The following is a 26,665-nucleotide window of genomic DNA, read 5'->3' as shown; positions in this document are numbered from 1 at the left end:
TACAGCTTCCGGGTCATGTGCCCAGCATGCCTAAGCCACTTCTGGCAAACCAGAGCAGCGCATGGAAACGCCGTTTACCCCGCCGGAGCGGTACCTATTTATCTACTTGCACTTTGACATGCTTTCTAACTGCTAGGTTGGCAGTAGCAGGGACCGAGCAACGGGACCTCACCCCGTTGCGGGGATTCGAACCACCAACCTTCTGATTGGCAAGTCCTAGGCTCTGTGGTTTAACCCACAGCACCAAGTTCATCTGAATGTTGAAGAATAATTTGCCTCAAATGGAAAGAAAGGATTGTTCCATGAAAATGAATAGGAGTTTGTGAGCATAAAGGTCCATCTACATCTGTTCACATAATGCTAACTACAGTGGTACCTCGGGTTAAGTACTTAATTTGTTCCAGAGGTCCGTACTTAACCTGAAACTGTTCTTAACCTGAAGCACCACTTTAGCTAATGGGGCCTCCTGCTGCTGCCGCGCCGCCTGAACACGATTTCTGTTCTCATCCTGAAGCAAAGTTCTTAACCTGAAGCACTATTTATCGGTTAGTGGAGTCTGTAACCTGAAGCGTATGTAAGCTGAAGCGTATGTAAGCTGAAGCGTATGTATCCCAAGGTAGCACTGTATTATGTCTGAAGCACTTCTTCTGTGTATACAAGGGCTGACCTCACTATTAGGTTCCAAAGCTAACAGGTTCATTAGAAGATGGCAAATGGTCATCTATTTTAATTGGGGAGGGACTTGTGGATATTATTCCTCAGATACCAAAATGCCTTGGGTTAGCCCTGCATGCATGGACAATTTATTTTAAGCACCCAACAGTTTCCCTTCAGTTGCCAAGGCAACATATTTTCCGTGTTGCAGGTTAAACTGAATGCATGTCCAGGACAGTATCCAACAGTTCCATTCGTGAATCAGAATTTCGCCTCCCTCTACTCTTCCCATAGTGTCCCCACAAAGAAAATCTGCTCTGGAAGGCTGGGGGGTGGGAAGAATCAATAACAGATATAGGGTGAGGGAGCAGGAAAGGAGAGGGAAGGTAATTCCATGGCACAACAAGAAGCCCAAATAACTATTTTGTTGGGTATCACCCGCAATGTTAGCCCATTAATTGCAGATTTAAGGGATGTAGTTACAACTTAAATATCAAAAGCAAGGGAATTATAATAGAGGATGGTATTGTAATAAATTGGGGTGGAAGACATACCCTAAACCCAATAAATAATAATAATAATAATAATAATAATAATAATAATAATAATAATAATAATTTATTTATACCCAGCCGATCTGGCTGGGCTTCCCCAGCCACTCTGGGCGGCTTCCAAAAAAAATATTGAAATATTGAAATACTGTAATACATCAAACATTAAAAGCTTCCCTAAACAGGGCTGCCTTCAGATGTCTTTTAAAAGTCTGGTAATTGTTGCTCTCTTTGACATCTGGTGGGAGGGCATTCCACAGGGAGGGCGCCACTGCCAAGAAGGCCCTGAATGTCAAAATCTAGCTGATACTTGGGATAGGAAGGGAAAATACAGGCTTCAAAGCTGTGCCACACAAGGAATCCCTGAGCTGGCTCATGCAAACCAGCTGACAGGAGCTAGCCAGCACTAAATCACACCAGCAAGTTGGAGTTAACTCTTTATTAGCAAAAACAGGATCTGCACAGGAGTGTCAGGCCCAATGAGCACTACCACTCATCCCTTGTAGGTCTTGCCCCCATGAAGCAGCTGCTGAGATTGAAGGTCCCTGCCTCCCCACAGCTGCCTTAAGTCCCCTATTCTCCTGGTTTATCCCCAAGCAATCTGAGACTACACCTGTGTGAAGCTACTTCTCCACCGCCCTCTTCATGCCTCTCCTGGTTCTGGGAAATCGGCATGGAAGGGAAGTTGTTGCATCAGGAGAGGAAGACATGCTTATCTCTTCACTAGCTGGACTCAACTTTGCCTCTTGGCCTCCCTCCTCTCCTGCTCACATGAGACTTGCATCAGTCATGAATAGTAAGGACTTGGATGCCATTCAACAGCTGTCTGTGAGACAAGCCATGTTGTTCAACACAACATCCTCAGAACAATAGAAACACTAGCTGTGAGGTGAACATTGCATTCCTCCAAGCAGCAAGATACATGGGCCCTGACAAAATGTGGGGTGAAATATTGTGGGTTTGGTGGGCGAGGTGGGGGAGGGCATTTAGGGTATACAGTGGTACCTCGGGTTACAGACGCTTCAGGTTACAGACTCCGCTAACCCAGAAATATTACCTCGGGTTAAGAACTTTGCTTCAGGATGAAAACAGAAATCTCGCATCAGCGGCGCGGCGGCAGCAGGAGGCCCCGTTAGCTAAAGTGGTGCTTCAGGTTAAGAACAGTTTCAGGTTAAGAACGGACCTCCGGAACGAATTAAGTTCTTAACCCGAGGTACCACTGTACTGTATACCCGAGTCCCCTGCTAATTTCTGGATCTGGCAAGAATTCAATTACTGGAATAGCCAGGCCAGCTTCTTTTTGAGGTAAAGGTAAAGGACTCCTGGACAGTTAAGTCCAGTCAAAGGAAACTATTGGGTTGCAGTGGTCATCTTGCTTTCAGGCTGAGAGAGCCAGCGTTTGTCCACAGGGTCATGTAGCTAGCATGACTAAACCGCTTCTGGTGCAACGGGACACTGTGACGTAAGCCAGAGCACACGGAAACGCCATTTACCTTCCCGCTGTATTTATCTACTTGCACTTAAGAGTGATTTTGAACTGCTAGGTTGGCAGGAGCTGGGAGCTCACCCTGTCGTGGGGATTCAAACCGCCAACTTTCTGATCAGCAAGCCCAAGAGGCTCAGTGGCCACAGTGCCACTCGCGTCCCTTTATGAGGTAATGGCCCCGGCAGGAGCTGGAATCACTTGCAGGTCAGCAATAAGACAATAAAGCACCCAATGTCAGTGAAGTCAACTCTTTAATCAAATAAACAAAACAGCTCAGCCCTAGTGGTCACAACAGCCCTTTCCAGCAGCTCTTGCCCCAATGAAGCAGTTGTGAGGACTGAAGGTCCCTGCCTTCCCACTGCTCTCTAATTCCCCTCCCTCTAAGGTTCCTTTCCCAGAATCCCAAGGCTCCTTTGTCTTGTCTCACTTTCCTCTGCTCTCTTCATTTATCTGCAAGTTGTGGGGGACCAGGATAGGGAGACTCCCAGGATTCTTCAGCAGCATAGCTGTCAACTTACAGATTTGAAAATAAGGGACCAGCAGCCTTGAAAATAAGGGACCAGCAGCCAAAATAAGGGACCTGCAGCCTCACCTGTTCCAGGCACTCCAGTCTTCCTGTCCTCCTGCAGTCTGGTCAAACTCATGCTGGTAGCTTCGAGAACACTGTCCAACCAACTTTGTAACCAGAGGTTCAACTGAATAGAATCTGAATCACATTCACCACAAGGCCTATGCAGCCTCAACTTAAGATGGCTCCCCGGCCTGGCTTTGCACTACAAAGTTTGCAGCAGCACGTGCAACAAAATGGCGTCCAGCATTCAAAACCCTCCTCAGCTTGCATTAACTAGCCACACACAAGGCATGCAAGCTCCACCCTCCCCAGTCATTCTTAGACTTCTTATTGGGTGAGCAACACAGCCAAGCAACACAGTTGGAGTCTCCCTCCTCCCTGGCGGGCAGAGAGGGAGGGAGAGGAGCTGCTTCCTTTGAAATTTAAGGGACATCATTTAAGGGACATTCATCAATAAGGGACAGCAGCGGGACATGGCGCTGGAATAAGGGACTGTCCCTTCAAATAAGGGACACTTGACAGCTATGTTCAGCAGCCTACCTCATCTCTGCCTCCTCCCCCTCTCCTCTCCAGCCTCTGCTTCTGCCTCTGAGCATAGACTGCTCTCTGCCCCAGCCTCTTCCTGCTCACGAAACCCTGTTACCTCTTTAGCTTCCAACACCACCTCTTCCCATTCTCTTCCTTCTTCTCCCTCTGACCATTCATCCTAGTCCCACCACCAATTCCCTGGCTCTGAACCTTCTTCCCCTGGGGGTTCCTTGGGGGTTTCACAACTGGTGCCTTCCACCGCTCCTCTGCACCCGTCAGTCCATGGGTAGGCAAACTAAGGTCCGGGGGGTGGATCCGGCCCAATCGCCTTCTCAATCCGGCCCGCGGATGGTCTGGGAATCAGTGTGTTTTTACATGAGTAGAATGTGTCCTTTTATTTAAAATGCATCTCTGGGTTATTTGTGGGGCATAGGAATTCGTTCATTATTATTTTTTTTCAAAATATAGTCTGGCCCTCCACAAGGTCTGAGTGACAGTGGATCGGCCCCCTGCTGAAAAGGTTTGCTGACCCCTGCGTCAGTCCATGACAATCCCTAATTATGGATCATAAAGGTAACAAAGGAAGTGGCTCTGTGCTAGTGAGCAAATGGGTGGGCCCAACTGGCTGGCAGTTAGAAGGGCAAAAGAGTGTGTGACAGCTAGGAGCTAGAAGCAGGCTGCAGGATGACATCTGTGAAGAAGAGACATGCCTGATTTCTGTTGGAATCCAAGGCTGCGGCTGTGGGAGAAGCAAGACCTGCTTGGGGTGTTAATGCTGTGAGTCCCTCAACAGTAGGCTCAGGTTGTATATATGTGTAAACAAACCATATATCATAAAGACACCACGGTCTCCTCTTGTCCCTCATTCATAAATAAACTGTTGAGCAATGAGAACATTTGGTGCTTGACTCTTATGGGTTCAAAAGGTAAAGGTACCCCTGCCCGTATGGGCCAGTCGTGTCCGACTCTAGGGTTGTGCGTCCATCTCACTTAAGAGGCCGAGGGGTGGCGCTGTCCGGAGATACTTCCGGGTCACGTGGCCAGCGTTACCTTCCCGCTATAAAGCGATACCTATTTATCTACTTGCACTTAAGAGTGATTTCACCCTGCCGCGGGGATTCTAACCGCCGACCATACGATTGGCAAGTCCTAGGAGCTGAGGTTTTACCCACAGCGCCACCCGCGCCCCCCTTATGTGTTTACGACTCTGGAAATTTCATTACTCTGTCTGCTTTCTTATTAACAGGGCTTTTCAACCCCACAGCCCCCACAACCTCTTAGGTGGGCACTATTGCCATTATAAGAGAATAAGGAAGGTGTTTGTGGTGAATTGCGGCACCTCTTTTTCTAGAAAAATAGCACTGCTTATTAATCTACCAGAATGCAGACAAAGTTCTCCGTAGAAAAGTGTTGAAGCGTTGACTAGGATTTCAGTAGGTCTCAAAGGGAAGAAAGCAGTCAAGGCTGCTAAAGCTTGGTGTCAGCAGCATGAGACGGGCGCATAGTCTCCCTAGCAACCATTGGGTGGCGGGGGAAATATCTCACTAGCAGAAGGCATCTGGAGAGCTATTAATGCATCAGGCTGCATGGGTCAAATGCTGTTTGTTTCTCCAGCAAGCAATTAAAAATCACAGGGACTTCTGCTAATGTGTCTTACAGAATCAGCATTGAAGAAGGGAACAATAGGGACAAGTGGAGTCACGAAAGCGGGCAGATACACTTAAAGCAATATTTTAAATATTAATCCTTTGAAATTTGGTTCAAAGGGAGGGGGTGCCTGAATTTCCTTGTTGGGTGCTACTTAAAGGATGCCTTGATCTTCAGGGGGGGGGGGTTAACATTTGGGTTGTCACTGGACAAGGGGATCTGAAAAGACCTCTGTGTGCAAATTGCTTTGCTCCCAGATGTTTATTGTGCTGTACTTATCATACATTAGCAGGATGAACTGCCTTGGCTCACCCTCTGCATTCAGTGATACCTTTTTCAAGCTTTTCTGCAACCTTTGTTTTTGGCCATATTTGGCAGTGGTTTGTTGTTTAGTCAATTAGTCATTTCCGACTCTTTGTGACCCTGTTATATAGGGAGACTGATCCTTCTGAATGTATGAGGAGATGTTTGGATGCTGTGAAGTGTTTTACAAAAGGAATGAATATAAACTTTGAAGTGCCTTTATACCTCCCTATCCTAAAAGAAATCAAGCTGCTATTTTCTCTACTCTTTTAATTTTATTAACATTGCAGGAGACATAAAAGCCTGCACTTCTACTATTTTCCTAAGTGTGGCACAATTCTGGGTTGTTGTTTGTTTAAGGGAGGGGGCTTATAGGATCATTTTGTGGAGGATATTTTTCTATCACATTAAATGCAAGCCTTGTTAAGAGTTTCATAGCCTAGTGGTTTCCATCCAGTGTATAAACAATCAACATTTCTAGCTAACCTACATGTTGGGAGCTAAAGCATAAAATGCCTGATAGCTGTCAACAATAGTTTATCATCTGTAAAGACAGTGGATTTTTTTTTTTTTGTACCAAGGCATTAGTTATGCATAAAAACTGGATAACTAGGAACTAATTTCTACAGGTGTTTAGCAAAATCTGCTTTGGGTATCCCAATTTAAAATTCAATTACCCTTTGGCTACTAATTGGCATTCCTTCAATGCGGGGAATGTGATTACGGTATTCCCGAAAGCTGATTAGAGAGAGCTCACTTGGGAATCTGTAGAGTAATGTTGCGCCTTTCAGTTGTGACTTAAATGAATTTGTCATCAATCAAATGCAATTGGATATGTGAGAAACCTGCAGCCTATCTAGCAAAACATGAATTCTTGGCTTGACTGCACTAATGTCCCACACTATGGAGCCAGCAGAATACACCCTTTTGGTTCAAATGAACAAGTCTAACCACCAGTGAATGCTGAGAAGGTTTAGAGTTTGTTGTTAAACAGATTATCAGTCATTCCAATGCATGTCTTATAGAAAGTGCCCAGAATCACACACATAACTCTGCAGCAGATAGATACTGTACATAGGTTTTCCTGGCAGACAAATAAATAAGAACAAGGATGTGTGTGGGTATAAATAGTGAAATCTATAGATCTAAGATTCATTTATTTCCTAAGATATATTTAAATGAAGTCGAAAACTCACTTCGGGCTGCAAGATCCATTGTATGAAATCTAGTAGATCTGTCAATCTCTTTGTGGCTAAATGAAATGAATGTGTGTGTTTTTTTAACTAGTTGTCATTTGTACTGTATTATCATGAGATTACTCTGGAACCTGAATCCGTTCCAAATTTGCCATCTATTTTTCAGCTGCTGTGTTCCACGTGAGAATTATTTGTTCCATGCTTCCCACTTCTGAATAGTGAAACAGTACACGGGCATTGCTTGGGGTCTGCTGAGAGCACTGGAAACATAAGGCACTTGATTCACAAGCAGCAACCACCAAAGGCAAGAAGGGGAGAGGCTGCTTTTTACATCCTTGATCATACACAGACCATCATCGCTGTTGCTGAGAAGAGCCAAGAACCGCAGTCCGTCCATCTGCAAGGGATGAGGAAAAGCTGCGCCCAAAAATATCTGGCGCTACCTGGTCCTGGTTGCTAGGCAGCAGAGGAGGGGGCGAGCTATTTCCCCACTTTTGTGGAGCTTTTCAAGCAGGATCAATAACGATCCCTATTGCATGTTTCCTCGAGAGGCGGGTACCGTTTGCAAAAACAACACCTTTTCGTTCCTAGGAAGAGCAGTTTTCTTTAGAGTCCCTAAAACAAATTTTATTTTATTTTATGATATTATTTTATGTTATTAGTTTATTTTATTATTTTATTTTATTTTATTTTATTTTATTTTATTATTTTATGTTTTTATTTTATGTTATGTTGTTATTTTATGTTATTATTTTATTTTATTTTATTTTTATATACAATGCAATACAACGCAATGCAATTTGCATTTCCATTCTTCTCCCCCCCAGTGGGCGGAGCTTGACGCGGGACAGTCCCCGCCCCTCGGGTGACGTCGCCGCGCGCGTTCTGCCGGCGAGGCGTTCGCGCAGCGTGCACGAAAAGGGGGCGGGCGCAGGGAAGCGGCCGCCGGCCCGAGGACGTTTGGCCTCTGCGGGCTTCCGTAGCTGCGAGTGCGCCGCCGGTTCCTGCCGTTTCCCCTCACGGCGCTCTCGCTGCGAGGCCGCGATGAGCGACAAGGGGGAGCTGGACCTGGCCGGGGCCAAGCAGAACACGGGCATGTGGCTCGTCAAGGTGAGCCCCGGCTATCGATACGGACACCAGGTTATTCACCTCAGAGGGTCGCCGTCAGAAGCGCCCCCGCCCCCCACGAAAACTGAGGGAAAGAGGGAGGTTTGAAGCGCCCTCGCCCCTCCCCCGGCCTTCTGAGGGGCGTCAGGCCCACGACCCCCCCCCTGACGAACGGAGCTTGGGCCGGGGGGGGGGGAAAGAGGGCGTCTGCTGGTTGACGACCCCACCCCCTCATAGAATTGCAGAGATGGAAGGGACCCCGGGGGTCATCTAGCCCAACCCCCTGCAACTCGGGGGTCTCAACTAGATCTCCCCCCCCCCCACCTATCATCCATGAGAGGTGGCCATCCAGCCTCAGCTTAAAAACCCACCAAGGAAAGAGACTCCTGCCACCTCCCGAGGGAGCGAGTTAGCGCCAGAAAGCTCTTCCTGATGTTTAAAGGCAAAGGGACCCCTGACCATTAGGTCCAGTCAGAGCCGACTCTGGGGTTGCGGCGCTCATCTCGCTTTATTGGCTGAGGGAGCCGGCGTACAGCTTCCAGGTCATGTGGCCAGCATGACCAAGCCGCTTCTGGCGAACCAGAGCAGTGCACGGAAACGCCGTTTACCTTCCCGCAGGAGTGGTACCTATTTATCTACTTGCACTTTGACATGCTTTTGAACTGCTAGGTTGGCAGGAGCAGGGACCGAGCAACGGGAGCTCACCCCGTAACGGGGATTCGAACTGCCAACCTTCTGATCGGCAAGTCCTAGGCTCTGTGGTTTAACCCACAGCACCACCCACGTCCTGATGTTTAGTTGGAATAATAATATAATAGTAATTTATTATTTATACCCCACCCATCTGGCTAGGTTTCCCCAGCCACTTTGGGCGACTCCCAACAGAATATTAAAAACATGATAAAACATCAAACATTAAAAACTTCCCTAAACAGGGCTGCCTTCAGATGTCTTCTAAAAGTCATCTAGTTGCTTATTTCCTTGACATCTGATGGCGTTCCACAGGGTGGGTGCCACTACTGAGAAGGCCCTCTGCCTGGTTCCCTGTAACTTGGCTTCTCACAGTGAGGGAACTGCCAGAAGGCCCTTAGAGCTGGACCTCAGTATCCCAACTTTAAGACAGTGGTTCGAGTCCTACCCTCCTCTGGAGCAGGAGGAAACAAACTTACCCCATCTTCCATTTGGCAGCCCTTTAGATATTTGAAGATGGCTCTCACATCTCCTTTCAGTCTCCTCTTTATCAAGCTAAACATATCCAACTCCTTCAACAGTTCCTCTTAAACAGGGGTCAGCAAACTTACTGCGCCTCAGGCCGGTGTCTCCAACGCCGATCATGCGGCGGGCCGGAGGGCGGGGTAGCGCGTGCCCATACGCGTGTGCACACGCTATTTCTGGCGCACTTCCGGGTCAGAGGAGCACCAGAAATAGCTTGTGTGCATGTGCACAGGCCTCCTCCGACCCGGATGTGTACCGGAAATAACGCTTGCGCATGCACAAATAACGCTTGCACATGCGCACAAGCTATTTCTGGTGCTCCTCCGATTCAGAAGTGGGCAGCCACACAGCACAGCATCGGTAAGAACGGGTGGTGGCAGCAGGCGGCGGGGGTTGCCGCGGGCCGGATAAACGAGTCCCTCAGGCCTTATCCAGGCCTTAGTTTGTGGACCCCTGCTCTTCAGGCTTGGTTTCCAGACCCTTGATCATCTTGCTCACCCTCCTCTGCACATGTTCCAGTTTTTCAATATACTTCTTAAACTGTGGTGCCCAGAATTGGACACAGTATTACAGTTGTGGTCTGATGAAAGTGAAATAGAGCAGTGCTGTTACTTCATCAGGCTGTTGATGCAGCCTAGAATATCATTAGCTTTTTTGTTGTTGCTGCATCACACTGTTGTGTGATGTTGATTCATGTTCAGCTTGTGGTATGCTAAGACATCTAGATCCTTTTCACAAGCCCTGCTTGCAACCCAGGTGAACCCCGTCTTATATTTGTGCAGCTGATTATTCCTGTGTAGGTGTAGAACCTGACATTTGTCCCTGTTGAAATTCAATTTGTTTGGGCCCAATTCTCAAATCTGTTACGGTCATCTTGAATCCCAATTCTGTCTTCTGAACCTTTAGCTGCCCCTCCCAGTTTTGTCTCTTGTGCAAATCTGATGAGCATCCGCTCAGTTCTGTCATCCAATGCAGTCATAGAGATGTTGAACAACAGGCCCAGGACAGAACACTGCAGCACTCCACTTGTCAATTTTTACCAGGATGATGAGGAACTACAGTGGTACCTCGGTTTAAGTACTTAATTCGTTCTGGAGGTCCATTCTTAACCTGAAACTGTTCTTAACCTGAAGCACCACTTTAGCTAATGGGGCCTCCTGCTGCTGCTGCGCCGCCGGAGCATGATTTCTGTTCTCATCCTGAAGCAAAGTTCTTAACCCGAGGTACTATTTCTGGGTTACCGGAGTCTGTAACCTGAAGCGTATGTAACCCGAGGTACCACTGTATTAGTGAGAACTCTTTGGGTTCAGTCAGTCAACCAGCTACAGATTCACCTAACAGTTACCTTGTCTAGCCCACATTTTATCAGCAACCTCGCAATAATATAATGTCAAAAGCCTTACTGAAGACAAGATATACTACATCCACAGCGTCCCCCTGATCCACCAAACTTGCAACTGTATTTAAAAAAAATGAGATTCTACTGGCATGACATGTTTTTGAGAAATCCATACTGGATTCTTAGTAATCACAGCATCCTTTTCTAAGGGCTCACAGACCAACAGTTGAATTATCTGTTCTAGGGTCTTTCCTAGTATCAGCGTCAAGCTCACCAGTCAGTAGTTACCTGGGTCTTCATTTTCTCCCCTTTTGAAGATGGGGACAACAGTTGCCTGCCTCCAGTCTGCAGGGTCCTCTCTAGGACTGGATGATATCAGCTTTTCAACATTGTGATGTATCACCAGCCAACCATCATGATATAGCGATACATTGCAATGTTGAAAAGCGGAGGGAGAAACAAGCTACATCGGGCCCGGCTCCACAAGGTGCCAGGGTGAAACCACCTCAGCTCACTTGGCAGGAGCAGCGGCAGTTTCACCCCAGCACCTTGGAGGGCCATAGCCAATGGAGTTTGTTCCTCCACACACCGGGTGCTGGTGGCAGAGGGTGTCCCTCCACTGTCAGTGCCCGATGCGCCAAGGAAAAAACATGCTTCATCGTCCACAGTGCCTTCGGGGCCAGGGCCCTTCTGGGGTGCCTCTCCCCATTCTTTTCAATATCTATATGAAACTGTTGGGAGGAATCATCGGGGGTGGGGGTGGGCTGGTTGTTCACCAATATGTGGATGATACTAATCTCTACCCATTGTTTAAATTGGAATCAGTGAAGGCATTGAACATCTTGTGTGAGTGTCTGGAGGCAGCTGAAGGATGTATGGCGGTTAACGGATTGAGGTTGAAACCCAACGAGACAGAAATACTGTTTCTAGAGGACAGGGGGCGAGCAGGTGTGGGGGACTCCTGGGTTTTGAATGGGTAACTGTGCCTCTGAAGGACAAGATGTGCAGCCTTGGGGTCATTTTGGACTCACAGCTGTTCATGGAGGCAGAAGTTAATTCTGTGTCCAGAGTGGTTATTTTCCAGCTCCATATGGTATGCCAGCTGAGACCCTACCTGCCTGCACACTGTCTTGCCAGAGTGGTGCATGTTCTGGTTATCTCCTGCTTGGACTATTGCAATGTGCTCTGCGTGGGGCTACCTTTGAAGGTGACTTGGAAGCTACAACTAATCCAGAATGTGGCTGTCAGATTGGTGACTATGAGTGGCCACTGAGACCATATAACACTGGTCCTGAAAGATCTATATTGACTCCTAGTATGCTTCCAAGCACAAATGACTTTGGTCCTGTATACCTGAAGGAGTGTCTCCACCCGCATTGTTCAGTCTGGACACTGAGGCCCAGTTCTGAGGGCCCTCACTGCGAGAAGTGAAGTTGCAGGGAACCAGGCAGAGGTCCTTGGTAGTGGTGCCCACTCTGTGGTGCACCCTCCCATCAGATGTCAAAGAGATAACAGTTATACAACCTTCTGTAGACATCTGAAGGCAGCCTAGTATTGGGAAGCTTTTAATATCTGGGTGGAAGGAACGGCAGAATGGGGAGGCCAGGCAGGCCTGGCATAGCAGACAACCATATGCACTAGCTTGTAAAAATCGCACTCCAAGGGTGCAGTCCTGGCTGCAGGTGTGTTTCACCAGCATGTTTTCTGCAAAGAATGCATTGACAAAGCAGCACCAGCAGAAGTGAAGCCTCCTACTCTCTGCAGTGTAGTCAGACAAAGAGGAAAGGAGAGGTAGCGTCTGCTTGCCCGGCCCTTTTCCTGACTAGATAGGTTTTATAAATCCCTACATAAGCCACACTCCCAAATTGATTTGAGGCTGTATCTGGGTCAGGTGTTCCCCAGGTCACTATGGCCGTGGGTTGATGTGCACATGGACAGCCTTAAAACTAACAAATTGCACTATCTGTTTAAAAATCTCTCTTTTATTTGGTATCTTAGCATTCCCTGGTAAGGCTGGGCACTTTCAGCTAGTAAATTTAATAATATAAGTAAATTCTGGCCCTGGCAAAAAAGATTGTAGTGGGGACAATACACGGACTGAGCAACAGTGGTGGACTACACATAGGTAGATCTGGCAGTGCTTTTTAACACTGGTGTGTTTTCTGGCCGTGAAACACTTTGTGTTTCTGACTGTGGCAGGCTTTCTGACCATGGATGCTGTTACTGACATTTTGCTTTGCTAAATGAAGAAGGCGGGGTATGATTTTGTTCATTTCTATGCAAGGAGAAGGGAGCCTGAACTCACCTCCCTGCCTCATTTCAGCAATGGGAGCCAGGTTCTGTTAGTTTTCTCTTTTACTGAAGTGTGGCGCTTGAATTAGTGGGGAAGGGAGCTATTGTAGCCTCCTTGCCACTGGTTTTCCTGCCCTCCTTATCTGTCACCACAGCACCTGATAGTTTTTGAGGGTCTGCGTTTTTGTGTTGGGGGAAGGAGAAGCCTGGATGGGTAGGAGAAAGTGTGCACACACATGCATGGCAGAAGGCTTTTCAACCTCTTCTGAGGACAAAAAAATGGGAATAGGTGGTGGTGGTGGGGAGAAATGAAAGCATGACCAATGAGGCTTTTCTGCTCTGTTAGGAAGCTCCTGGGATAGAGAATTTAAAGGGGAGGGGGAAAGTGTGTGTGTGAGTGAGAGAGTGAGTGAGTAAGTAAATGAATGAATATAGAAAGGAGCATACCTGGCCAGAGCAACTCTCCCCATGTGCTTGTGCTTTCTTTTTTGGATTATGAAGAATCTTGGCTATGGACTTTGATTACCGTATTTTCCGCTCTATAACACGCACCAGACCATAACACGCACGTAGTTTTTAGAGGAGGAAAACAATAAAAAAAATATTCTAAACGAAACAGTGGATGTATGATTTTTGTGGTTCATGCTGTGGCCACAGACATGTGATCTGACGGTGAGTTTGGGGTAGCCCAATGCAAAAATCCTGAGGATCCATGTGGATCCATGCTAAAGTCACCCTAAAGTCGCAGGGGCGCTGGAAGTCGCAGGGGCGCTGGGAGAGTGAACGGGAAGCAAGAGAAGGAGAACGATCCCCCCCCTCTCTTTCTCTCTCTCTCACACACACACAGAGTATCAATCCTAAAGTTGCAGGGGCACTGGGAGAGTGAACGGGAAGCAGGAGGAGGAGAACGATAGCTCAAGCACACACACACACAGCCCCTACAGTGGCTAATCCAAAATCAGACAGCAAAAAACTGCAGGCAGGGACAGAGCACGGGGTTGCTTTAAAGCAGCCAACTCCCGCTCTGCTTCTCTCCCTCCTCCCCGGCTGGGCTCGCTGACAGGAGCCGCTTACACCTGCTTTGCTGTTTCAAAGCAAGCCACGGACTGCTCACAACTGCAGCAGATTCCCCTGCCATCCGTAGGCATTCGCTCCATAACACGCACAGACATTTCCCCTTACTTTCTAGGAGGAAAAAACTGTATGTTATGGAGCGAAAATTACGGTACTTGGATGCTAAACTGCTCTGTTTGCTCCTTTTAAAAACTTAATTTCCAACTTTCTATACTCCCATCAAAGAAAAAACGACAACAACAAAGCAAACCTAGCTGAATTTTCGAAGAGCCTCCTCTGGCAGTCTTTCTCTCACCACTTGAACTTTCCTTTGTCTTCATGGCTCCCCCATCATCAGTCTTTGCACCTAAACATTCTTTTTCTTTTTTTACTGGGTTTGTAAATTAGGGTGATGGTTGGGAAGAGAGAAAAGATCAAGCTTGGCAGAACAGAACTTAGCCCATGTTTCTAAACAAATTTGGAAGTGTAGTGGGAATGTGCTATAGCATTATCATGGAAAAATAATGAATTATATCAATTTCAGGGAAAAGATACCAAGATGGTATTTATTTAATTAAAAAAAACCCTTTATTAATTTCTGCAGTGTTCGTAGTCTGTAGACAAATGTATTATGTTTGAAAACTCTCTTACTACTTGTGTGCCATTCATTATAATGTTAATAAATATAAAGGTGATGCATATCCTGTTCTCCCTCTTGTAATTCATTTTAAAACAATAGTGCTACAAATTGTGATCAGTGCTTTGTTTGATTTGTAATTATATTGTTTGAAATTCATGAATATGATTCGATTGTAATGCTGATGTTCTCTTTGTTCTTTACTGCTTAAGAAAGCAAGCTATAATATATTTTGATTTAGTGTTGCTTTCTTCTACATCCTGAAATAAGTAGTTCTTCCTGTCTCAGGATTTAAAGAGTGGGGGAAGAGAGAGAAAATTAAAGTACATGTTTCTTTTCTGTACTCAATGGATTTATTTTATTTTGTTGCCTTTTGTTATAGGTTCCAAAATACTTATCACAACAGTGGAATAAAGCTTCAGGAAGAGGTGAAGTTGGGAAGCTAAGAATTGCCAAGTAAGAGTGCTTATATTTTGCGTTCAGATTTTCTTTTGTTTGGGTAGTGGATGGGGTAGGGTGGAGAAGGAACTACTGTGGAACCTTTTTGGCTTACAGTTTTTTTCTTATTTGAGACACATCTGATAGTATAGTTGCTCTTGCTCCTGAATCATTATAATTGTGTGTGATACTCAGGCACCGCTTTGCAATAACACAGTCTGGCTCTAAATACAGCCTTTGAGATGAGGCATTTTAATATGCCCTGTGAGGCCTAGAATCCTGCACATATAAGCCAGGTACTGGTTTTTATATTTCTGCCTTTCCATTTGGTTCTGGATATGGTCCTTTTGGAGAAATTGTATACTTCAGATGTACAAATGGACGGCAGTATCGAGAGGGAATATTTGATCTTGCTTCGAGAGATCACTGACCCCACAGAGTTATAATAGGCTCCCCCCCCCCAACTTCATATAACAGAACAGTTCCCTAAACTAATAACGCGGCTTGATTCCTTCAATAAATATGAATGTGCAACTCCCCAAGCAAACAGAAAGTAAGACATTGACATATCCTCAAATTATTTTTTTATTTATATCCCATCGTTCCTCAAAGGAGCCTAGGGTGGCATTCATAGTTCTCCTCCCCATTTTATCCTCACAACCACCCTGTGAGGTAGGTTAGACTGAGGGTGAGTGAGTGAGTGAGAGAGAGCTTCATGGCTACCAAGAGATTTGAAGCCTGGTCTCCCTGGTCTTAGTCCAGCGATCTAAGTGCTACCACTCTGGCTCTCATCTTTCCTTGGAGCTAAATATTCCTGGTTCTTTGCTCTGATGTCACATGCCTTACATTTCACACATTTTATCTCTTTTGAACACTCTGAATCCTTCCTGGTTTGAATCCATCTTACTTCGAACACAGTGACCCAAATTGGACAGGGTTGTTCTATACGGTGCTGAGTGGGACACACCGATTGCATTCTTTTCAGCGTGTAAGTCTTTGGGTCATCCCCCCCCTTTTTTGTAACCATCATGGTGCTGATTTAGATTCTGACAATAGTCTAATTGCAAGTCCATCTCAGATACCAAAGCCTAGCCTAGTCTCATTCCCTTGGATCCAAATGGGTTCTTTGTGAACTGAAATGTACTTCTACTTCAGATTGAGTCCTCTTCTTGCTGCAACTTCTCTCACCGCATGTGAGAGTGCCCCAGTCATCAGGAGGAGATTTAGTGGGAGGGAACAAGGCGATGCAAAGTGAATAGGAAAACCAAAAAACCCCAGTTCTGTGGTGAAACTATGTTCTGCACATGGAACTGGAGCTCAAACCATCTATAGCAGGCATGTCCAACTCCCAAGAGACAGTGATCTACTCCCAGTATTAAAAAAGTGGCAGTGATTACCCATCGTCATTGGAGAGAGGAGGATGGTGGCTGGATTGCACAGTTTTTTTAGCTTTCCCCCCCGTAACCTTTTGTACACGATAAGGATCCTGCGATCTACTACGATCAGCCGGGGATCTACCAGTAGATCACAATCTACTGGTTGGACATCCCTGATCTATAGTATTGAAATACATGTGTGCATTTGTCCTACCTATTGCATCCTTAAGAGGCCTTTCGTCATTTCCCTCCAGGCTTATTGCCTCTGTTGATGCCCTGATGTGGAGGGCTTTCAGTTCCTTAGCTGGGTACAGGCTCAGAGCGTGTGAATTCTGGCTGTCCCAATTTGGGACTTGCTGGCTCCAGTGCTGCTGGTATCACAGAACTGGTTGGTTTCTCTTTGTTGGAGCTGAAACCTAGGCAGCAGAGGGAGGGGAGAGCCCTGAAAATACCACAATGATTCCCCAGTTATATAGCATTTAGATTCCTCAGGAGGGATTTGTTTTTATTCCTTGTACTCCAGCAGTTACAAGAAATAATTAAAATACTGTATCCTTTTGCTTTTTTCATAGGAATCAAGGAAGAACAGAAGTAAGTAGATAAAATACAAATATTATGAAAGTATATTTTGTATTGGAGTATATTGGAATAGGTGGGCTACATATTTTTAGGTTCTGTGTTGTATTCCATCTAACAGTATAATCCTTTTCTGAGAAGGTACATGTTATCTTTTCTGTTTCACACTTGTGAAACTTAAATATAATTACCATATTTTTCGCCCCATAGGACGCACCGCCCTATAGAACGCACCTAGTTTTTTTTGGGGGGGGGGAATAAAGAAAAAAAATTATTTTCCCCCCAGGCTCGGGGCTGGCGGGGGGGAAGCACGAGCTTCCCCCGACCCCAACCCCAGAAGAGCCTGCTATCCGCTAGGGAGCCGCGCCGGTCTCCCCAGGCTTGCGGACAGCTGTGCAAAGCCCAGGTGCACTGAGGCTTCCTAATGCAGGCAGAGGTGTGCGGACCCCGGAAGGGCAGGCAGCTCTGCGCGACCCTCCGGAGGCCGGCTTGGCTTGGCGCCGGGCTCCGGAGGGTCGCGCAGAGCTTCCTGAAGCCTGTATTCGCCCCATAGGACGTAGCCACATTTCCCCTTCATTTTTGGAGGGGAAAAAGTGCGTCCTATAGGGCGAAAAATACAGTACTTATGTTACTAATGTATTACATAAATTTATCACTAAGACTAAAACTCTTGCAGACTCTGACTAACTCAAAGGCAGACAGCAGCAGAACAGAACAGACCCCCTGCTCAGCTGCTCTAACAGCACAAAAAGACTGTTATTAAAGATTGTTATTAACTGACATAACTGTACTAGCTTACACAGCTGTCTCAGCCACAAGGTATATGTCCTCACAAGATTCTTTCTTAGAATGTTGCAATCCTTGTGAGTATTCACCCATTACATAGCATCTTGGATGCTCATGTCTCACTGTAAACCCTACACAAATCCAGAGTGGAGTCCCTAGGCGGCGTCTTGTACTTTTCCTTCTGGCAACTCCTGCAGCCAAGCTGGTGTCAAATGTAGTCCAAAGGAAAGCAAAGTAGTATATCAGCAAGACTGAGGGGGAGCTGGGGAATCCCAGCCAGATACGTGGGTTTCTCCCAGTATGCCCCACGGAGGACCTTAAAAGGTAAAGGTAAAGGTACCCCTGCCCGTACGGGCCAGTCTTGACAGACTCTGGGGTTGTGCGCCCATCTCACTTAAGAGGCCAGGGGCCAGCGCTGTCCGGAGACACTTCCGGGTCACGTGGCCAGCGTGACATCGCTGCTCTGGCGAGCCAGAGCTGCACACGGAAACGCCGTTTACCTTCCCGCTGGTAAGCGGTCCCTATTTATCTACTTGCACCCGGAGGTGCTTTCGAACTGCTAGGTTGGCAGGCGCTGGGACCGAGCAGTGGGAGCGCACCCCGCCGCAGGGATTCGAACCGCCGACCTTTCAATCGGCAAGTCCTAGGCACTGAGGCTTTAACCCACAGCGCCACCTGCGTCCCCGGAGGACCTTAAGGTTCATAAATAGCAACACCTTACTGGTCCCGGGCCCTAAGGAAGTTAGATTAGCTTCAACCAGAACCAGGGCCTTTTCTACACTGGCTCCGGCCTGGTGGAACAGTCTGTCTCATGAGACCAGGGCCCTGTAGGATCTGATTTCTTTCCGCAGGGCCTGTAAGACAGAGTTGTTCCGCCTGGCCTTTGGCTTGGAGCCAATTTGATTCCCTCTCCCTCTTTCTTTTCCTTTCTCCTCCTGTGATGAGGCTGCATTTTAATATTTTAATGTCGTATTTTAATCTTGTTTTTAGGTTGTATTCATTCAACTTGTTTTTATTATTGCTTGTTAGCCGCCCTTGGCTGGGGAGGGCGGGGTATAAATAAAAATTATTATTATTATTATAAATAATAAATTGTTGTTGTTGTTGTCTGGGCAGCACAGGACTTCCATATATACAGTCTTGTGCCCTGGAGAGGTTATATTGGTGTTGGTAATGCAGCAAAAACAATGCAGGAAGCAGCACTTTACTCATGATGGCACACTCTTCCTTTGTCTCTCGTGACAGACTGATGCCAGCAACATTGAACAATGAATTAATTCTCCAAAGCAGTCAACAATTCCTTTTCCATAAGAAATATTTATTGCAGTGTTTGGTTTTCAGGTATCTTTCACTTTGAATGAAGATCTTGCCAACATTGATGATATTGGTGGGAAGCCAACTTCCATCAGTGCACCCAGAGAACACCCTTTTCTCTTACAAAGTGTTGGAGGACAGATGTTAACCGTGTTCACAGAGAGTTCACTGGGTAAGTTGGAGGAAAATTGATAGTTAACTAAAGTTTTGCAAAATGAGAGGTATTTGCTAAATTGAACTTCTACATCCAGATTTTTTTGAGATGGTTTCTTTGGTTTGGACTTTTTTTCTGTTTTGATTCTTGTGGTGTAGCATAAACAATTAAAAGTGACCCCTGACTATTAGGTCCAGTCGTGGTCGACTCTGGGGTTGCGGCGCTTATCTCGGTTTCTGGCCGAGGGAGCCGGCGTACAGCTTCCGGGTCATGTGGCCAGCATGACTAAGCCAATTCTGGCGAACCAGAGCAGCGCATGGAAACTCCGTTGCCTTTCCCACCGGAGTGGTACCTATTTATCTACTTGCACTTTGACGTGCTTTTGAACTGCTACGTTGGCAGAAGCAGGGACCGAGCAACAGGAGCTCACCCCATCGCGGGGATTCGAACCGATGACCTTCTGATCAGCAAGTCCTAGGCTCTGTGGTTTAACCCACAGTGCCACCCGCGTCCCAGCATAAACAATTAGTATGGAACAAAATGATGGTAATTGCCAGAATTCTAAATTTTTTAACTCTGAACGTTTTTGTAGGCAGATTCTTTTGTATTAAAATGTCATAAGAACATAAGAAGAGCCGGGTGAATTAGGCAAATGGTCTATCTAACCCATTGTCCTGTTCTCATGGTGGCCCACCAAATCATAGAACTGTGGAGTTGAAAGGGATCCAGAGGGTTATGCAATGCAGGAGTTTCAACTAAAGCACCCATGGCAGAGGGCCATCCAACCTCTGCTAAAAGCCTTCAAGGAAGGAGAGTCCACAACCTCCTGAGGGAGTCTTTTCTACTGTTGAACAGCTCTTACTGCCAGAAAGTTTTCCCTGATGTTTTCTCAGACTCTCTCTTCTTGTAACTTGGTTCGAATCCTACCCTTGGGAGCAGGAGAAAACAGTCTTTCTCCATTAAAAAAGAAGAAGCAGCTCCTTTTTGAAATTGGGCTTCCTAAAGTCCAGGGTACATGTCTGACTCCACTCAGCTTTCCCTTGCCTCTACATCCCAGGAGGACATGATCACTTCCCCCCAAATTTCCCAGTACTTCCACTTTGTTGATCAATTCTTCTCTATTGGTGAGGACCAGGTCCAAGACAGATGATCCCCTTGTTGCTTCTTCCACTTTTTGGGAAGCAAAATGTGGGAGGCAATGGAGGAATTTGTTGGACCTTCCTCTGAAATCATTGGCTTGGAATGTAGCAAATGGGTTATCGGCATACTCATTCATGATCAGTAGCCTTGGAGGGGAAGAGGCCGGGTCTAGTATGGACAGTGGGTGGAAGAATCGAACCCTGATGTTGGGTCACATAAGTTATGAGAAGGAATCATATAAAATGTTTCTGTTTCTTCGAAGCCTTTGGTGCCTAGTACCCCCTTCCATGTGTGGTGCCATTTGGCTATCAATTCCATGCATTTGATTCAAGGTATGAATTCAGTGTATGTGGGGCTACCTTTTGAAAATGGTCTGTAAACTACAACGGTCCTGGAAAATGACAGCTAGATTGTTAATAGGGACCAGATGCTTTGGCCTTATTATTCTGATCCTTGCCTGGCTCTACAGACTTTGATTTGATTTATTTATATGGTTGATTTTAAGTTTGACTGTTGTCTATTGTTCTCAGAGCTGGAATATCTCTTTAAAAGGGGGGTGCTGCTTAGTTGGCTGGTAAATGCGAGCCCTAGTTATTTGACTTTGCTGAGCTATTTTTTGTTGTTGTTTGTGCATGAAATATAAACTACATTTTGTTCTGTAAACATCGCCATATGTACATAACTGGTTGCCATGCAACAGTGCAATTTGTGGTACCCATTATTGCTGTCCCAGTTCTACGTCTTGCATATATTTCAATATTAATAGGCCACCATGAGCAAATTAGGTGTTTCTTTTCCCAAATATACACTTACTGTGTAACCTGGTGAACAATTACACACTATTTTAGATTAAGACTGGCATTTTTATCAGCCTAACAGCAGTAAAATGCTGCTGTAGAGTAAAAAAAAAAAAAGCAGACACAATGGTGGTTCATTGCTGCAGTTTTCAGATATGAGTAAAGTGACAGCTTGGTAGATCACATGTTTTGCATTTAAAGATTTCAGGTTCAGTTCTCAGAACTTTCAATTAAAGTAGTGTTTTAAGACTTCCGAATTTAGCACACCTGTTCCAAACTCATCTGCTTTCTATGGACCAGCCATCCAGGATCAGTTGTCTGTTCCACGGGAGAGATCCTTTCACAAAGCAATGTGTATTGTGTTCAAGAATCTGTGGATAAGAAGTAATCTCATGCTAGCATTAGAAGAAAAATATAGCTCCAGATCTCTATCCCTCTAAACCCACTTTTGCCAGTGTCTTGTAGTGGTTAGAGTGTTGGACTAGGATCTTGAAGACTAGGGTTCAAATCCTTACTCAGCCATGAAGCCTGTTTGGTGACCTTGTACTTACTCTCTCTCTGCCTAAGCTACTGCACAGTCGTTTGTGAGGATAAACGTTTCCGAGCACAATTCAAAGTGTTGGTGCTGACCTTTAAAGCCCTAAACGGCCTCGGTTCAGTATATCTGAAGGAGCGTCTCCTCCCCCATCGTTCTGCCCGGACACTGAGGCCCAGCTCCGAGGGCCTTCTGGCGGTTCCCTCACTGCGAGATGCCAAGTTACAGGGAACCAGGCAGAGGGTCTTCTCGGTAGTGGCGCCCGCCCTGTGGAACGCCCTCCCATCAGATGTCAAAGCAATAAACAACTACCTGACATTTAGAAGACATCTGAAGGCAGCCCTGTTCAGGAAAGTTTTTAATATGTGACATTTTAGTGTATTTTTCATCTTTGTTGGAAGCCGCTCAGAGTGGCTGGGGAAACCCAGCCAGATGGGCGGGGTACAAATATTATTATTATTATTATTATTATTATTATTATTATTATTATTATTATTATTATTATAAAATGGAGAGGAGAGCCATGAATGCTACACTGAGTTGCTTGGATGTAATCTGGAATATACATGTAACAGTTCTTAATAATATTAAGTCCATGAAAGCGCATCATAATGAATTCATTATAAATAATCTTCAAGAGGCCACCAAACCTGTTGCTGTTTTTTGCTGCAGCAGAGTAACACAATTACCCCAATGGGAATTTGTTGTACTTGTTATAATGGCATTCTCATTTATTTGCATTTATGTTGCTGAATTCTATTACTGGTTTTTGATAAATGAACTCCTGAGTTTCTATTTATGCTGCCATTATAATGGTGTATGTTGAATTGCAGTCATACCTCGGGTTGAAGTTGCTTCAGGTTGAGCGTTGCTTTCAGGTTGCGCTCCATGGTGGCCCGGAAGTAACAGAACATGTTACTTCCGGGTTTCGCTGCTCGTGCATGCGCAGATGCTCCAAATGACGTCATGTGCAGAAGCGGTGAATTGCGACATGCGCAGACGCGGGTTGCATTCTGCTCTGGATGCGAACGGGGCTCCGGAACGGATCCCATTCGTATCCAGAGGTGCCACTGTATTAGGATTGGCATTGATTATTGAAATAGTATGTTCATTTGATTATAACAATTTTTACTGTAATAGAATATTGCTTTGACTTGTATCTGGTATGAACCCACTTTGGGTCCAGAAATGGCACATTCTTCCCCTCCCCTTTCAGATCCACTGTCCTATTGGAAGCCCAACCCACAAATCTTTGGTTCTCAAGTTACCTGGTCTTGGGTAGCGCAGGTAGGAAATGCCTCTGTCTGAGACCTTGGAAAGTCTCTGCCCATCAGAGTAGGGAAGGCAGTGGTACCTCAGGTTAAGAATTTAATTCATTCTGGAGGTCTGTTCTTAACCTGAAACTGTTCTTAACCTGAAGCACCACTTTAGCTAATGGGACCTCCCGCTGCCGCTGCTGCACAATTTCTGTTCTCATCCTGAAGCAAAGTTCTTAACCCGAGGTAATATTTCTGGATTAGTGGAGTCAGTAACCTGAAGCGTCTGTAACCCGAGGTACCACTGTACAGTGGTGCCCCGCAAGACGAACGCCTCGCAAGATGAAAAACCCGCTAGACGAAAGGGTTTTCCGTTTTGGAGGCGCTTCGCAAAACGAATTTCCCTATGGGGTTGCTTCGCAAGACAAAAAAAATCTTGCATCCCCCCGCGGGTTTTTTTCGCTTTTTTCGCCCTTTTCTTAAGCCGCTAAGCCGCTTATCAGCTGTTCTGCTGATAAGCCGCTTAACAGCTGACCGCTGGAAGCCGCTTGACAGCTGTAGTGCTAATCCACTAAGCTGTCAATGGGCTTGCTTCGCAAGACGAAAAAAACGCTATACGAAGAGCCTCACGGAACGGATTAATTTCGTCTAGCGAGGCACCACTGTACTGAATTAGATGAACTAAAGGCCTGACTTGGTCAAAGGCAGCTCTATAAGTTCTTATTTCAATTACAAATTGGATGTGATTCCTGCTTTATTAGTAACCAGGAAGACATTTTGAGAATATATATGAATATATATGTACAAAAATAGCAGAGCCACAACCCTTGAACACTTAAGCCATGCCTGCATCATTTTTCTTCTGTGCAAATTAAGCTATTTTGTTTAAGTGTGCTTGGTTTCCTTGCAATTTATAGGCTAGCTGGCAACTGAAGTTTTCTGACTTAACAGGGATTAAAAATAAAATAAAATACTATAGAATTTAAGAACAAAGAAGCAGAAGCAAGGGACATGATTTTGTGCTGCTGTATGGAGAGTTGGTACTAGAAGTTTTAAGTAACGAGTGAAATTTATAGCAATATGTTCCCGCAATAAGGCAAGATGCAAATGAAGTGGCATTGGTGTCTAAACAGAGTTAAAATGCATGTTTTTTTCTTCAAGAATCTAAAATATGCCGGAAATGGAAAATATATTAAGTGGCCTTTCTTAAAGGATGGTAGGGTAACAAAATATTAATTCATCCTGCCTTTGCTTAATTAACTTTTAGAAGGGACCCATCATACTGTAGTTCAAGACTGGGAACTGTACCATCTGCTCTGTATACCTTGCACTTTTAGTCTGATAACATAAAAAAACGAGTATGTCCCACCCCCTGCCCCCCGTAATTCACACTGAAAAAAGTAGGATTTATTTGCTACTTTTTATTTATACAGAAGATTGAAACTCGGGGGTTTGGGATAGACTGAACACTTTGTGTTGAAGGAGAAAAATGCACTTTGGACATTCTCTGAGGCCATTCCTGCATGTTAGGAGTGAGTTCTGGCCCCCGATTAAGGTTGCAAACCCGTGTGCATTTGGGAGTAAGTCCCATTGAATTCAGTGTGATTTGCTTCCGAGTAAACATGCAAACAATTGCCCTGCCAGTCCCAGTTGGTGATCATATCAGATGTTGCCAGGGGGCGAGCAGGTGTGGGGAACTCCCTGGCCCTGAATGGGGTCACTGTGCCCCTGAAAGACCAGGTGCACAGCCTGGAAGTCAATTTGGACTTACGTGAAGGTACAGGTAAATTCTGTGTCCAGGGCAGCTGTCTACCAGCTCCATCTGGTGCGTAGGCTGAGACCCTACCTGCCCGCAGACTGTCTTGCCAGAGTGGTGCATGCTCTGGTTATTTCCCGCTTGGAGCTCTACTTGGGGCTACCTTTGAAGGTGACCCGGAAAATGCAACTAATCCAGAATGTGGCAGCCAGACTGGTGGCTGGGAGTGACCACAAAGACCATATAACACTGGTCCTGAAAGACCTACATTGGCTCCCAGTATGTTTCCGAGCACAATTCAAAGCGTTGGTGCTGTCCTTTAAAGCCCTAAACGGCCTCCGCCTTTATCTGAAGGAGTGTCTTCACCCCCATCGTTCAGCCCAGACACTGAGGTCCAGCGCCCAGGTCCTTCTGGCGATTCCCTCACTGCAAGAAGTGAGGTTACAGGGAACCAGGCAGAGGGACTTCTCGGTAGTGGCGCCCGCCCTGTGGAACACCTTCCCATCAGATGTCAATGAGAAGAGCAGCCATATGACATTTAGAAGACATCTGAAGGCAGCCCTGTTAGGGAAGTTTTTAATGTTTGAAGTTTTATTCTGTTTTTAATGTTCTGTTGGTACCCACCCAGAGTGGCTGGGGAAACCCAACCAGATGGGCGGGGTATAAATACTACTACTATTACTACACAAAATTTTACATTTGAGAATCAGTTTTCTGGCATGGTTGGACTTTGGCAAGTTATCTCTTAGAGCCAAACTCTGTGTGATGTTAAATTCGCATGTAACGTTGCATGTAATTTCACTCTTAATCATGGGGCTGTTAGCGTTAAAATGGGGGAAAGTGGTGCCATCTCCACTACACACCTCATAATCCAGGCTGGGTGCTGATTCTTCTGCTCTAAACCCCAATTTTATAGCTTGAGTGGGACAGATGGTTCTAGAAAGAGGCGTGGAAGAGCTTCAAACAGTAGATCATGATTGACTGAAAAGCCTTATGTTGTTCAGGATTGGACTACAGGGAGTTTATAGCATTCCATAACGTTGAGTTACAAATAGGAACACTCTTAATATTGAATTGTAAAGTCCTAAACCTTATTTTATTGTCATTTACAGAAAGTCAGACAGATGAAAAACCTGAAATCAGCAACAGTGGTAAGTGTTGGCTGCAATAACTTGTTTATGGAGATAATAAAAAACAACACTAACTGATTCATTGCTACAAATTCCTTGAATTGTTCAAAATCTAGACTTTATGCAGGTGGTTACATTGAAACTTTAAAATCGTTTGGATGTATTTCTGGTTTCCTTTGGCTACTTAATATCATTGCAGTTTGCAAATGCTTGGTGGGGGAATTTGGCAAGCAAGTTATGATTGTCTTCATTTCAAAAAACCACTTCAGGTTTTGTGATATATAACAAATAATCACAATTGTATGGGGATGGGCAGACTTGCATGATCTAGTGCAAAAGACAGAGAATTCCATAAATCTGAGTCCAAGGATTTGTGTGTATCAAAACTCTAATAAACACATCCAGTTGTGGATACCTCAAACTCTCTTCATTGCAGCCATATAATTTAGGGTGGGGGCTATTTTCTTGCTGGTATTATTCCATGGATGTGTGGCTTCCTGCTCCCAAGGCAGTTAAAGGTTGCCTGTTTGGCAAGGTTGGTTCTGTTTTATGTTTTTATAGTTACCATAAAGGTAAAGGACCCCTAACAATTAAGTCCAGTCGCAGATGACTCTGGGGTTGCGGCGCTCATCTCGCCTTATTGGCCGAGGGAGCCGGCGTACAGCTTCCGGGTCATGTGGCCAGCATGTCTAAGCCACTTCTGGCGAATCAGAGCAGCACACGGAAATGCTGTTTACCTTCCCGCCAGAGTGGTACCTATTTATCTACTTGCACTTTTGGTGTGCTTTTGAACTACTAGGTTGGCAGGAGCTGCGACCGAGCAACAGG

The 26,665-nt window shown here is 45.6% G+C and overlaps 1 protein-coding gene across 1 annotated transcript in view; it reads left to right on the top strand.

Moving 5' to 3' along the window:
- The first annotated feature begins 7,856 nt into the window (after positions 1-7,856).
- Positions 7,857-26,665, top strand: part of GTF2F2 (general transcription factor IIF subunit 2) — a 70,996-nt gene continuing 52,187 nt past the window's right edge. Inside the window, exons 1-5 of the mRNA XM_083738562.1 lie at positions 7,857-8,046; positions 14,962-15,035; positions 16,966-16,984; positions 19,097-19,241; positions 25,820-25,858. Coding sequence (XP_083594688.1) covers positions 7,981-8,046; positions 14,962-15,035; positions 16,966-16,984; positions 19,097-19,241; positions 25,820-25,858 — 343 coding nt within the window. The 5' untranslated portion in view covers positions 7,857-7,980. The remainder of the gene's footprint in view (positions 8,047-14,961; positions 15,036-16,965; positions 16,985-19,096; positions 19,242-25,819; positions 25,859-26,665) is intronic.

This window comes from Podarcis gaigeae, assembly GCF_964106915.1.
Source record: "Podarcis gaigeae genome assembly, chromosome: 5".
NCBI classification, from domain to species: Eukaryota; Metazoa; Chordata; class Lepidosauria; order Squamata; family Lacertidae; genus Podarcis; species Podarcis gaigeae.
Note: the sequence above shows the minus strand (reverse complement) of the source record. Positions and strands in the feature narration are given on the sequence as shown.